Here is a 15,463-nt window from a genome sequence, read left to right as displayed (position 1 = left end):
AATGTTTTGATGTAAAAGCTTTACATAAATGTATATACTGCATTGATGTTCTGATATAAATTCAACAATATTTCCTAGCCTAAAAATAATCTGTTGTGGTTATTCATCTGTGGTCATTTGAGTCAGGTGCTTGACATTGAGCTAGAGTTAAAGGTGCAGTGAATGGTAGGGATTTGGTTTACCTTAAATTGGTAGTTGGAATGTATATATAAACTCAGTCCTCGTGTGTTTGTCTGCATGGACTGTGTACTCATGTTGTGTAATTGTAGTCCTCTCCACAGGCCTTTATCAAATTCCTATTTTTGTTATTTTTACCTGGTGCTGGCTCGTCTTCCTCCTAGGTGTCCTGGTTCTAGTCGGATCATCTGATTGGATACAGTAGTCATAGCCAAACTAGTAGGGGGCTACATTGTTACTGTGGTCCCACTGCTCAGGACTGCAGTCTCATGGCCTGGAAACACGAGTAAGGTTGTTGGGGTGTTTGACATGGCTAACTGTAATTCTACACACATATACAGCAAGCTATGGAAGCATTACCTAGTCCATGATGGACAGCAAGCTATGGAAGCATTACCTAGTCCATGATGTTGCATCAACTGATGTCCAGAGGGAGGAGAGAGGAACTGCTACTGAGCCAGACCAGACCAGAATCAGACATGTTATCACAGTAAAAGGCTCTGCATGGTCAATCCAACTTCTGCATTGGACATGCAGCATTTACTGCGATGCGGCCTCCGCAGAAGTCAGAGCAAACACACTTTTTGCACTTCGCAGAGCTGTTGTGAAGGAAGTTGTCAAGGAAGTGAGTTTGTTTATACAGGACCTCCCGCCCCCACCTACCGTCAACCAATCAATGCGGAGCTATATGGATCCTACGCATTATTACAAGATTTGGGAGGCGCATGGCAATGCAGTACGGAGCTCAATTTGGCTTCTGCAAGCCTCCAGAGGCTCCGCAATTGCGTCAAACCCTCCACGAGGAGCCTCCGGATTACATTTTCAGAGCAAGCATAAGTTGGCTTTAAGACACACTCAGGTGGTTCAGGTCACTGCAACTAGTACAAACACATCACGCCAGTCAGTCAATGCGTGTACAGTACATGTGTGTGTAATATGTGTGTTTATTTTGTTTGTATGACCTTACTTTGAGCCACCCTCATGATAGATCAGTTGATGTGGCTGCAGTTGCTCAGATTCAGCTCAGTTTAGAGGCAGAGAGCCCTTAAGTCAGGTATCACTGCCCCTATTATTCACCCTGCAACAAGCATGCACTCATACACACACACACTGTCAGGTGACGCAACCGGATGTCATCTAAGGTAGAGAGACAGTACACACACACACAAACACCTACTGCAGTGTGAGATGTTGAGGTAGACCAGGTTTTGGAGGGCGCCCATAGACTTGACTGGCGTCAGTCATTCTGGGGCAGTCAGCAGCATGGAGTGTAGCGAGGCCTGGAGAGCTACGACACAGAGCTCTGACTGCTACCTACAGGAACACACAGATATACTGTCAGAACAACACACACCATAACAAACTATGTGTGTGTTGATAATGCCCCTGAACCATCTGTCTTGACTAATCACATCTTCAGAAACAATCTGACCATCTCCTTTGGCTGAAGAGCTATAATCATTGACTGATCACTTAACAGTGACCTGTGCCAGATACAGCACTGTATAAGGCCAAAAATGTGTGGATTTCCAAAGTTCCAGGGTTGACCCACAACATGGCCCACAAGATGTTTCTCTGGATGCTGCATCATGGTTTGATGTCACAGACCAATCACATGAAATAAGGTGTGTAGCACGTCACTTAGTCACCCAATCAGATTCCCTGTAAACATCACACCGGCAACGAGACTCACCACAACGTGGGTTGCCAAGACAATCAACGAACACTTATACACAGATATGGAACATGAGTCGTAGCACACGCACTCACAGACACTCACCATCCACTCTGAACTTGGTGAGGTTGTCCATGTCAGAGATGGACAAAGTCTGAGAGATGTGCCGTGTTCCATAGTGAGATGGCAGACAGAGAGTGATACTTAGAGGCTAGCTCCAACTGGAGGAAACCAGACAGTGACAGGCAGAGGTCCATTAACTCATTCACTCACAAAATACACAGGTAGCCAATGGTGGTTAAAAAAGATGGTACTACTCCCTAGAAAGAGAACAACTATTGGCCAGAGCCTAAATTAGTTGTCTGGTAGCTCCATATGTACCAGCCCACAGTTGTCTGACAGAGTGGGCATGTCATTGACAACTTCTGCTGCAGCAGTGGGCAGCCCGCTGCTATGTACCTGAAACCATCCACTGAGATCTTTAGGGACAAGAGAGAGAGACACACGCACACACACACACACACACTACATTAGAACATTAGAGAGCAGTGGGGTGAGAGAGAGGGAGAGGTTGAATATGGACATGTTGTAATTTTCAACAAACAAGTTAGCTGCAGCCTTTCTGTCTCTCTCTCGCAGCAAAGTACAACCACTTAACCAGCTGGGAAAATGCTGGCCCTGGTGAGAGTCCATGTTCATGCTGGAGTACATGTGCATGTGGGTGTGTGTGTGTTGTAATTTAAAACCAGTGCATAAGTTGTAGCCCCCTCCCTCTCTCTCTCTCTCTCTCTCTCTCTCTCTCTCTCTCTCTCTCTCTCTCTCTCTCTCTCTTCCTTTCAGAGCCAGAGAGAGAACCTTTCTCATTCCCCAGGGTCAACATACAGACTTGGTGAGGAGCACACAAACTGACTCTAGTGCAGCCAGGGGGCAGAGGACACAGATGTGTTGGAAAACTGATCTGGATATAGTTAAAGCAGATAGAAGAGGAGACATATGGATCAGAGAGGACCGCAGAAACTGACCTGAGTGCAGCCGGAGAGATTGAGGTGGATGAGCTTGTGGCAACCCTTCCTTTTGGCCAGGTACTGTAAGCCTTTAACAGTGAATCTACCTTCCGACAGGTCCTGGACAGACAGACAGAGGGGGTTTAAGATCAATATGTGAACAGTGCTGGGCCACAACTGGTTGTGTGTTAGCCTCGTATTCATACGGGATGTTCTGAAGGCACCTCTAAAGATCTATGATTTGTAACAAGTAATTGGACAAGTAATACTCCATAGTATTTATAAAGACAATGTGTTCTTTTATTACAGCTCTGCACCTGCAGCCTGTTATCAGCCTGATTTCACTAATTCAAGTCTTCTCACTTTCTTCAATTTGTGTAGGTATGGGTGTTGGGGTTATGACAATATATGACTGATTATTTGACTTCTGGTAGGGTTGCCCCAGGTGAACGACCAACGTAGGATGGCAAGAAAGGGGCGAGCGGGTTGGTGGAGGGATGTGAGGTAGGCAGTTGTAAATTGACTGTGGCATTTGATTGGGAGAAGATTTTTAACCTGAGTTTAGACCTTGATAATCAGGAGGAATCCCATAAGAACAGCAGAGGAAGGATGGACAGGGAGAGGAGGGACTACCAGAGAAAGAGGGGAGTGTAGGTATGTGTTGACAGCAGCACTGACAGTCAGATGGTTAAAAGTCTTTGGAAATGAACTGAAATGAGACTTTATTTCTGCAGGTTCATTCTTAGCCAGCTCTGTGAAGCATTTTCCACAGATTTCTTCTCTATGAGCTCATAGGGTTTAACAGAAAACAGAGCCTATGGAATTGCTTTCAGGTGTAAATAATGTTGGAATATAAACACTTATGGAGAGGATACAAAGACACATGGTCAAGGTCCCTGTTTATCGAAGGCTGTTCGGGTCAGTAGACAGCTCGTTATTTAACGTCTTAATTTTGACACAAAGACCTGTACGGGCTTCCATGCCTTTTGGGGTTGACACACAAAGCCTGTTTTTTRTCTCTCTCTGTTGCTCTCATTCATTGTTTCAGCTTGCCACATTATCTCACTACATAACTGGGATAACAGTATTGGGCAATCATAACTGGCGTACGATTGAAGTCGGAAGTTTACATACACCTTAGCCAAATACATTTAAACTCAGTTTTTCACAATTCCTGACATTTAATCCGAGTAAAAATTCCCTGTCTTAGGTCAGTTAGGATCACCACTTTATTTTAAGAATGTGAAATGTCAGAATTATAGTAGAGCATGGGTAGCATTGCCTTTAAATTGTTTAACTTGTGTCAAACATTTCGGGGAGCCTTCCACAAGCCTCCCACAATAAGTTGGGTGAATTTTGGCCCATTCCTCCTGACAGAGCTGGTGTCAGGTTTGTAGGCCTCCTTGCTCGCACAGGCTTTTTCAGGGCTTTGTGATGGCCACTCCAATACCTTGACTTTGTTGTCATTAAGCCATTTTGCCACAACTTTGGTAGTATGCTTTGGGTCATTGTCCATTTGGAAGACACATTTGCGACCAAGCTTTAACTTCCTGACTGATGTCTTGAGATGTTGCTTCAATATATCCACATAATTTTCCTGCCTCATGATGCCATCTATTTTGTGAAGTGCACCAGTCCCTCCTGCAGCAAAGCACCCCCACAACATGATGCTGCCACCCCCGTGCTTCACGTTTGGGATGGTGTTCTTCGGCTTGCAAGCCTCATCCTTTTTCCTCCAACGATGGTCATTATAGCCATACAGTTCTGTTTTTGTTTCATCAGACCAGAGGACATTTCTCCAAAAAGTACAATCTTTGTCCCCATGCGCAAACCATAGTCTGGCTTTTTTTACGGAGGTTTTGGAGGAGCGGCATCTACCTTGCTAAGCGGCCTTTCAGGTTATGTCAATATAGGATTCGTTTTTACTATGGATGCAGATACTTTTGTACCTGTTTCCTCCAGCATCTTCACAYGGTCCTTTGCTGTTGTTCTGGGATTGATTTGAACTTTTTGCACCAAAGTATGTTCATCTCTGAGACAGAACATGTCTCCTTCCTGAGCAGTATGACGGCTGCATGGTCCCATGGTGTTTATACTTGTGTACTATTGTTTGTACAGATGAACATGGTACCTTCAGGCATTAGGAAATTGCTCCCAAGGATGAACCAGACTTGTGGAGGTCTACAATTATTTTCCTGAGGTCTTGGCCGATTTTTMGGGATTTTCCCATGATGTCAAGCAAAGAGGCACTGCGTTTGAAGGTAGGCCTTGAAATACATCCACAGGTACACCTCCAATTGACTCAAATTATGTCAATTAGACTGGCTTCTAAAGCTGGTGTACAGCAATCTTCTAAAGCTGGTGTACAGCAATCTTTAAGTCATACCACAGATTCTCAATTGGATATAGGTCTGGGCTTTGACTAGGCCATTCCAAGGCATTTAAATGTTTGCCCTTAAACCACTCGAGTGTTGTTTTAGCAGTATGCTTAGGGTCATTGTCCTGCTGGAAGGTGAACCTCCATCCCAGTCTCAAATCTCTGGAAGACTGAAACCGGTTTCCCTCAAGAATTTCCCTGTATTTAGCGCCATCCATCATTCCTTCAATTCTGACCAGTTTCCCAGTCCCTGCCGATGAAAAACATCCCCACAGAATGATGCTGCCACCACCATGCTTCACTGTGGGGATGGTCTTCTCGGGGTGATGAGAGGTGTTGGGTTTGTGCCAGACATAGCATTTTCCTTGATGGCCAAAAAGCTCAATTTTAGTCTCATCTGACCAGAGTACCTTCTTCCATATGTTTGGGGAGTCTCCCACATGCCTTTTGGCGAACACCAAACGTGTTTGCTTATTTTTTTCTTTAAGCAATGTTTTTTTTCTGGCCACTTCTGTAAAGCCCAGCTTTGTGGAGTGTATGGCTTCAGTGGTCCTATGGACGTTTCAGCTCCTTCAGGGTTATCTTTGGTCTCTTTGTTGCCTCTCTGATTAATGCCCTCCTTGCCTGGTCCGTGGGATTTGGTGGCCGGCCCTCTCTTGGCAGGTTTGTTGTGGTGCCATATTCTTTCCATTTTTTAATAATGGATTTAATGGTGCTCTGTGGGATGTTCAAAGTTTCAGATATTTTTTTTTAGAACCCAACCCTGATCTGTACTTCTCCACAACTTTGTCCCTGACCTGTTTGGAGAGCTTCTTGGTCTTCATGGTGCCGCTTGCTTGGTGGTGCCCCTTGCTTATTGGTGTTGCAGACTCTGGTGCCTTTCAGAACAGGTGTATATATACTGAGATCATGTGACAYATCATGTGACACTTAGATTGCACACAGGTGGACTTTATTTAAAGAATTATGTGACTTCTGAAGGTAATTGATTGCACCAGATCTTATTTAGGGGCTTCATAGCAAAGGGGGTGAATACATATGCATGCACCACTTTTCTGTTTTTTAAAWTTTTATTTTTTTATTTTGAAACAAGTATTTMTTTTTCATTTCACTTCACCAATTTGGACTATTTTGTGTTTGTCCATTACATGAAATCCAAATAAAAATKAATTTAAATTACAGGTTGTAATGCAACAAAATAGGAAAAATGGCAAGGAGGGTGAATACTTTTGCAAGGCACTGTAGCCCCTTATAACAAACAGGCCCTCAGAGTTCATTAGATGGTTCATAAAAAATCAAACAGGGCCACTTAACAAACAACAATATGTACAGTGCCTTTGGAAAGTATTCAGACCCCTTGACTTTCTCCACATTTTGTTACGTTACAGCCTTATTCAAAAATGTATAAAATATTTTATTTTTTTCAGCAATCTACAGACAGTACCCCATAATGACAAAGTGAAAACAGGTTTTAGAATTTTTTTCAAATGTATTAAAAATTAAAAACATAAATAACTTATTTACATAAGTATTCAGACCCTTTGCCATGGGACTGAACATTGAGCTCTGGTACATCCTGTTTCCATTGATCATCCTTGAGATGTTTCTACAACATGATTAAATTCAGTTGATTGGACATGATTTAGAAAGGCACACACTTGTCTATATCAGGTCCCACAGTTGACAGTACATGTCAGAGTAAAAACCAAGCCATGAGTTCTAATGAATTGTCCGTAGAGCTCCGAGACAGGATTTTGTCAAGGCACAGATCTGGGGAAGGGTACCAAAAAATGTATGCAGCATTGAAGGTCCTCAAAAACACAGTGGCCTCCATCATTCTTAAATGGGAACCACCAAGACTCTTCCTAGAGCTGGCAGCCRGGCCAAACTAAGTAATCGGGGGAGAAGGGTCTTGGTCAGGGAGGTAACCAAGAACCCAATGGTCACTCCGGTAAACCTCTAGAGTTCCTCTGTGGAGATGGGAGAACCTTCCAGAAGGACAACCATCTCTGCAGCACTCCACCAATCAGGCCTTTAATGTAGAAAATGTGTCCCTATTTTTCATAGTAATGACATGTTATTTAAAGAATGTAGTGTTATCGGTAAAGATGAATGGTGACTGTAAATCACATTATACGACAAGCAGTTCCCTCCTCCACCCGAGTCCCCATGTGGTCCTGATTTCACTGTAGCTTTACACCTAAACAGTATTGGGAAGTATACAACATATGGAATAAAGGGAAAAGGAATGATTCCCTGTAGTCCTCTTAATGTAATGTTGTAGATAATAGTAGGGGTGCTGTATAATCAAGCAATGTCTAGTTTTAATAATCTGACTTCAACTGRCAGTCTGAGTGGTGATGAGCTTCAGAACAGTGGCATTCCATCAAGGCTAAGCACTTGGTTTACTAGGTGTTTGTACCTGTGCAAAGTTTGCACCCATTATCAAAAGGGAATGAATGAAAAGCATAAACTAAAGATGTTCTTTCTGTTCTACCGTTAATTCCACCCCTGGAAGATAAGATAAGAGGGTAGTTTGTACCCGTGACAAGATGTTGCCGTTACTCATGTTAATGTTGGAACAATGGCAGGTTCAGCTCCTGTAGGTTTCTGCATTCACCTCTGAAAGAGGGGGATACAGAAAGAGAGAGAGGTGAGAGAAAAGCAGCAGAAGGAACATTAGAATGTTTCCAGATGTGTGTGCTTTATTTGAAATACTATACTCAGGAGCAAATATATATAAACACACACCAACAAACAAATCGCTGACTGTGAGGAATGTTACAGGGAGGGACTGGTTTCTGCCATAACTTGTCTCATCAAGTTTTACAAAGCTGTTTTTATCTGGGTAATCTCGCACACATTGACTTCATGGTTTCAGCTGAATTTACTGTCACATGTAAGTAAAATAAGCAACTGCTAAATGCAGAAAGAATGTGTAAATCAAACAATATTTGAAATGTTGAAATTTAACCATTGTGTTGCTTTAATGCCATCCGTCAACTTTCTCTCTGTCCCAGTCGCTCACACTGTCTGTTTTCTCTCTGTCCCAGTCGTTCACACTGTCTGTTTTCTCTCTGTCCCAGTCGCTCACACTGTCTGTTTTCTCTCTGTCCCAGTCGCTCACACTGTCTGTTTTCTCTCTGTCCCAGTCGCTCACACTGTCTGTTTTCTTCACTCTGTCCAGTCGCTCAACTGTCTGTTTTCTCTCTGTCCCAGTCGCTCACACTGTCTGTTTTCTTCTGTCCCAGTCGCTCACACTGTCTGTTTTCTCTCTGTCCCAGTCGCTCACACTGTCTGTTTTCTCTCTGTCAAGTCGCTCACACTGTCTGTTTTCTCTCTGTCCCAGTCGCTCACACTGTCTGTTTTCTCTCTGTCCCAGTCGCTCACACGGTCTGTTTTTTTCTCTCTCTCTCCCTACCCCTCCACCCTCCCCCTCTCGTTCTCGCCTCCCTCCCTCTCTCTCCTGCAGGAACAGCAGCTGAATCACATTATATTAGACACTGTCAACATGCAATCCTCCACTCCCATTTTCCAGTAAAACCTCCACTCCACCCACTGCTTCGCTCCAGCTATCCCGAGCGAGAGGCAGCCCCAGCTGGGCTCAGGATGCGTGTGACCTCCCCTCTCCTCCTGGCTCTCCTAGTACTCCTGCTGCTCCCACCACCCTCCCAGCTGAGGAAGGCAGGCCAGGGTAGGCGGCTCAAAGTAGGCAGACGCCTCCTCAGACGGGACAGGTATGGATGGATTCTAGGTTGTTTCTCTCATTTTATATCTTACTCGTTTATACCACTATGTTTTATTGACTTTATTAGGTGTTATAAGTAAGTCTATTTAGCTGCAAATATTATCTACATTAATTATGCTGAAATGTATTGTTCTCATCATTAGGGTGAGAGGTCGGGGGCGCCAGGGCAGGTCAGGAGACATCAGGCATCAGGTCCCTGAATGCTCAGAGTACAGCGACTCCGAAGACCTCTTRGTGGACTGCCAAGGGAGAAAACTTTCCTCCATCCCCACTGCCTTATGTAATTATAATGCGATGGATTCTAGCTTATTTACTTTATGGTTTTACTGTCTATAAAGATCAAATAGGGCCAGATTTAGCCTACTCCTGGACAAAGCATCACTTTCAATGGGGATTCTTCACTGAACACGCTTTTTAGTCCAGGACTGGATTCATCTAGTATCAGGTCACTGGCAAGGGCCGAGTGTCTTGAAAAGTGCTTACAGTATCTGTCTTTTTGGCGCGCAAAACGTTTTGTGGATGGTACTGCGCTGCGTACAGAACCACCACGCTGCGTACAGAACCACCACGCTGCGTACAGAACCACCACGCTGCGTACAGAACCACCACGCTGCGTACAGAACCACCGCGCACTCAACGTTATGGAGATACATTGAGTTTCCTTTTATATCCACAGAGGGCACTTGAGAAGACTCTTGAGACCATATGCCTACTGGTAAAATGCACATGAGGGGCTACTTCAGGGATACTCTGGGAAGAGCAACATTCAGTTAGTGGTACAGTAACCGAAAAAGGTTGGGAATCACTGGCCTAGGTTATCCTACACAATTGCACACAGAAGCCTAACTCTGTGTCCAATCTGACGCACAGAAACATGTGAAAACATTCACTCATTACCTTGATACTTTCTCTGTTAAATATTTTAGACCCTGCTGTAAATCAAGCAACAAAAAAAAGCAGAAAACAAATGTAGGCATATTGGATTGGATCCAACGTGGATCAAAGGTCTTCACTGGCGCAATGAACAAAACATCAACATATTCTGGACATTCTTAGAACACCATTTTCCTGCACTGACTGTTTTTGCATKAGGTGCTATAACACAACAGCTGCTTGTCACTTGACTGTCATTCAGAAAAATATCTCCTGGATCAGCTGATGATGGTCGACAATATCACTAGGCCTAACTAAACAGCTGGATATAACACACATCCAACAAGTAGGTKTATTAGCCTTGCATAGCCTATTGAAGAACSACACAAGTTAGGTGACTTTCGGTTGGAAGCATTKGATTTTGCAAATCTCATACATCATTTTGGATTTGTGTGCCCATAAAAACAGTTTTTATGGCGTAGTCTAAAGTACTAATATGAATTGATAAAGTGGTGCTGCCGTTAATAGCGCAACATCTTTTAGARTCAGCAATACRTTTGTCCCGCTGATGGCCCATAAGGGGTAGGTTTCGGAACATTTCACACCTCTAGTCTATTGGTCTGGACACGTTCCTATCTGCAGGGCAGTCAAGATTTAATTCAGTCTCCTTTTCAMATAAAACAAATTGCAACTGGTAGCCTGTTGATACCCCAGCTAGCACAGTGGATCTGGGCCGATTCCGGCTGAGAGTCAGCGCACTCGGCTGAGAGTCAGACTCGGCATATGTCATGTGGTCCGAGTTTGGGCCGCCTTTGGCAGTATTACTTATGACTAGAATGCGGGGATTGAGCTCTAGCAGATTCCAGTGTGAGTTATCTGGCCCAAATGTATTACTCGGGGCTCAGGCCGATTCCGGTGTGAGTTATCTGCCCAAATGTATTACTTGGGGCTCGGGCGATTGTGGCTACTCTCTGGCAGATGATTACACAGGCTGCTTTATATAATTAACATTTCATTATTTATTTATTTTCCCATATTTTCTGTCATCAGAAAATAAAATTAACATTTAAATTAAATTCTTTAAGAGTCCTGTTTAAGAAGGATTTTTGTATTTGGATACTTTGTGCAAGGCAGTTGATAAGCATTAAAACCTTTGTGGATGGGGCCTCCCGAGTGGTGCAGCGGTCTAAGACACTGCATCGCAGTGCAAACTATGTATGCTGGTTTGCTACTGATGCTGGTTTGCTACCCATGCCGGCTGCGACCGGGAGACCCATGAGGCAACGCACAATTGGGTTAGGCCGGCCGGGATGTCCTGTGGGCCAAGCACATGTACGCTTCCTCCGACACATGGGTGCGGCTGGCTTCCGGGTTAAGCGTGCATTGTGTCAAGAAGCGGTGCGGCTTGGCGGGGTTGTTTCGGAGGACTCACGGCTCTCGACCTTCGCCTCTCCCTAGGCCGTARGGGAGTTGCAGAGATGGGACAAGACAATTGGATATGACGAAAAGGGGGTAAAAAYTAAATAAATACAATTATTTAAAAAATATGTGGATGGGTATAATTTGTATGTATAATAGTCATTTTTAAAATGACTAAATCAGGTAATTTTGTATYCATRTATTTAAAATTGCATTGGGCCGCTTCTGGGGGMATTCTGGTAAAATACCGGCAAAGTCGGCTGAATTCCGGAAGATGGAAACGGCCTGATGTTCTTGGGKCGATTCTGGGCAGTCATTCATTTTGATTCCGGTCCGAGTCCGACACCCGATTCTGGGCTAATTCAATCAGTTCCGGTCCCCCGGAATCAGTTCCGGTCCCCCGGGTCGATTCCTCATTGCTAACTTTGACAAACTTTACATAGGTTATTGATGCCGATCAATGTATTAGTAGGCTTATGGATTACATTTTTCAAGTTATTCATCCAACCCTGTTTTATTTATTCCATCTAAAAGGAAGGCAACGAATGCAGCGCATTTGTATTTATTTATTTTATAACATTTTCTGCCAATATGAACAAATTTATTTTTTGGCGTAAGTGAACACCTTCCTAATATTGAGTCGTCGATAAAGGAGTCTACTTCTGCTGCAACCTTCACTGTAACAAAATATAACACGTTGCGTTTGTGCTTTGCTTGAAAAGTTTTATGGAAATGAAACATAATATCATGATCATTCTTATTGTCAGCCTGGTCACGGGCTCCAGACCACCTCCTGCTGGCCCGTAACCGTATCCAGGCCCTCCACGACGGGGCCTTCTCTGGCTTCGAGGGCCTGAGGAGCCTGGACCTGCAGCAGAACCGGATCTCAGTGTTGGAGGAGGGGGTGTTCCTGGGCCTGATACACCTCACCACCCTTCTGCTGCAGCACAACCGTCTGGGCACGCTCAGCGAGGAGGCTCTCATCCCCATGCCAGCCCTGCGCTACCTGCGTCTCCATGACAACCCCTGGAGCTGCCGCTGCACACTCGACAGTCTGGTTCGCACCCTGCAGGTGCCCAGCAACCGTAACCTGGGGAACCATGCCAGGTGGGTGGGAATAGAATGTGACACAGGGCTCAACAGAGGTGTCCCAAATTACATCTGTGGGCATTGGTCTAAATAAGTGTACTATACTTTATATAATGGACAACAGAAATCTGTGTTCTCATCTTCATGTTGCTATAGCACCTCCCTGTTTTAAAAGAAAAGCTCTACTGAACACAACCTAGGTGTGCGGAGCCAGTTGGGCTGAGGGGCAGGAAGCTGAGACAGGTGGACCCAGAGCTGCTGTGTCTGGAGCTGGAGCCTCCCAGCGACCCCCCAGACCCGCAGGGGGAGGACCAGAGAAACTCCACATACCCTCTGCAGCCCATCCCCATCAGGGGCAAGCCTGACGCCACCACCTCCTGCCATACTTACCTGTTCCCCACATCCCGACTGGACTGCAGAAGCAGAGGTGAGGTCACAAACTATCAGACCCACCTGGTTCAAATACTTGAGGTGCACTTTATTTACACTGAACAATAATATAAACACAACATGCAACAATTTCAAAGATTTTAACAGTCTGAAAATACAGATATGCATGTGTTGGTCACAGATACCTTAAAAAATGTAGGGGCGTGGGTCAGAAAACCAGTCAGTATCTGGTGTTACCATCATTTGCCTCATGCAGCTTGTGGCCTGTGGAATGTTGTCCAATTCCAATTCAATGGCTGTGCGAAGTTGCTGGATATTGGCGGGAACTGGAACACGCTGTTGTCCTCAATGGGTGACATGTCTGGTGAGCATATAGGCCATGGAAGAACTGGGACATTTTCAGCTTCCAGGAATTGTGTACAGATCCTTGTGACATGGGGCCATGCATTATCATGCTGAATCATGAGGMGATTGCGGCTGATGAATGGCACAACAATAGGCCTCTGGATCTTTTTTGTTCAGTGTAGCTTGCTTGACCAGCATGTAGGGTGGGTGGTATTTGCACTTTTGGAACTATTCCATTGGTTTCATTGTACCATTTTACCTATCTATGTGTAGGCAGACCTGTTTACAGACTGGTTGCTTTTACGCTAGGAAGCGAAGCAGCAGGAGCATTAACAGTTGGCAGCTGTAGGTTGTGAATATCTTAACCAAATCAACATGTTTTAGTCTTTCAGCTTGTTTTATCCAAACGTATGTTTGTGTTTCTCTGGAAATTCACTACAGATGTGGATTACCATAATTACATCAATTTACTTCGTCAGAGGGCCGGTTAGAATGAAAACAAGAGCATGTGTACATGTGAGTTTGTGTGTAGAGATTGGTATTTGGTATTTTATTGGTATTTTATTAGGATCCCCATTAGCTTTTGCAAAAGCAGCAGCTACTCTTCCAGGGGTCCACACAAAACATGAAACATGACATAATGCAGAACATTAATAGACAACAGCTCAAGGACAGAACTACATAAATACATAAAGAATTAATAAATTATCATTATAAAAGGCACACGTAGCCTACATGTCAATACATACACACAAACTATCTAGGTCAAATAGGGGAGAGGCTTTGTGCCGTGAGGTCGTTCTGTCCCTGAACAAGGCAGTTCAATTCGTTCTTAACTGACTTGCCTAGTTAAATAAAGGTAAAATAAATAAAAATAAAAAGGTGTTGCTTTATCTGTTTTTTTAAACCAGGTTTCCTGTTAACTTGAACAATATGAGATGGAACAGAGTTCCATGCAATAATGGCTCTATATAATACTGTACACTTTTATGAATTTGTTCTGGATTTGGGGACTGTGAAAAGACCCCTGGTGGCATGTCTGGTGGGGTAAGTGTGTGTGTAAGAGTTGTGTGTAAGTTGACTATTTGGGATTTTCAACACATTAATGTTTTTTATAAAAAGAAGAAGTGATGCAGTCAGTCTCTCCTCAACTCTTAGCGAAGAAAGACTGGCATGCATAGTATTTATATCAGCCCTCTGATTACAATGAAGAGCAATACGTAGCGCTCTGTTCTTGGCCAGCTGCAGCTTAACTAGGTCTTTCTTTGCAGCACTTGACCATATGACTGGACAATAACCAAGATAAGATAAAACTAGAACCTGCAGGACTTGCTTTGTGGAGTGTGGTGTCTGCTTTATTACGGACAGACCTCTATCTTTTCAACCATTGAATCTATACGTTCTAACAATGACAGTTTACAATCCAAGGTAACGCCAACTCTTTGTTAATGCTTTCAGTGACTTTATTAGCCGTGGTTGCTGATGCGTGTATGGTTAAATCATCAGCATACATGGACACACATGCTTTGTTTAATGCCATTGGCAGGTCATTGGTAAAAATAGAAAAGAGTAGAGGGCCTAGAGAGCTGCCCTGCGGTACACCACACTTTACATGTTTGACATTAGAGAAGCTTCCATTTAAGAAAACCCTTTGAGTTCTATTAGATAGATAGCTCTGAATGGCAGAGGTTGATTAAGCAATAAGGCCTGTTTTTTCAACAACAGGTTATGGTCAATAATATCAAATGCTTGACTGGAATCTAACAGTACAGCTCCCACAATCTTCTTATTATCAATTTCTTTCAACCAGTCATCAGTCATTTGTGTCAGTTCAGTACATGTTTAGTGCCCTTCTCAATAAGCATGCTGAAAGTCTGTTGTTAATTTGTTTACAGAGAAATAGCATTGTATTTGGTCAAACACCATTTTTCGAACAGTTTGCTAAGAGCTGGCAGCAAGCTTATAGGTCTGCCGTTAGAACCAGTAAAGGCCACTTTACCACTCTTGGGTAGCGAAATGACTTTGGCTTCCCTCCAGGCCTGATGACAAAGACTTTCCTCTAGGCTCAGATTAAAGATATGACAGGTTGGAGTGGTTATAGAGTCAGCTACCATCCTCAGTAGCTTTCCATCTAAGTTGTCAATTATATTTTTGTCATTATTGATCGATAACAATCATTTCCCCACCTCTCCCACACTAACTTTATAAAATTCAAACTTGCAATGCTTTTCTTTCATTATTAGTTTTTTTATGTATGAATATGATGGCTCACTGTTCATTATTGGCATTTCCTGCCTAAGTTTGCCCACTTTTCCAATGAAGTAATCATTAAAATAATTGGCTGATGGTTTTGTGATAAATAAGCC

General features: G+C 43.7%; 1 protein-coding gene across 1 annotated transcript in view; it reads left to right on the top strand.

The window, feature by feature from the left end:
- The first annotated feature begins 2,713 nt into the window (after nucleotides 1-2,713).
- Nucleotides 2,714-15,463, top strand: part of LOC112069646 (leucine-rich repeat-containing protein 17) — a 32,959-nt gene continuing 20,209 nt past the window's right edge. The window contains exons 1-5 of the mRNA XM_024136999.2: nucleotides 2,714-2,934; nucleotides 8,706-8,970; nucleotides 9,125-9,261; nucleotides 12,041-12,380; nucleotides 12,563-12,789. Coding sequence (XP_023992767.1) covers nucleotides 8,843-8,970; nucleotides 9,125-9,261; nucleotides 12,041-12,380; nucleotides 12,563-12,789 — 832 coding nt within the window. The 5' untranslated portion in view covers nucleotides 2,714-2,934; nucleotides 8,706-8,842. The remainder of the gene's footprint in view (nucleotides 2,935-8,705; nucleotides 8,971-9,124; nucleotides 9,262-12,040; nucleotides 12,381-12,562; nucleotides 12,790-15,463) is intronic.

Source organism: Salvelinus sp. IW2-2015, unplaced genomic scaffold (assembly GCF_002910315.2).
Source record: "Salvelinus sp. IW2-2015 unplaced genomic scaffold, ASM291031v2 Un_scaffold1068, whole genome shotgun sequence".
NCBI lineage: Eukaryota > Metazoa > Chordata > Actinopteri > Salmoniformes > Salmonidae > Salvelinus > Salvelinus sp. IW2-2015.
Note: the sequence above shows the minus strand (reverse complement) of the source record. Positions and strands in the feature narration are given on the sequence as shown.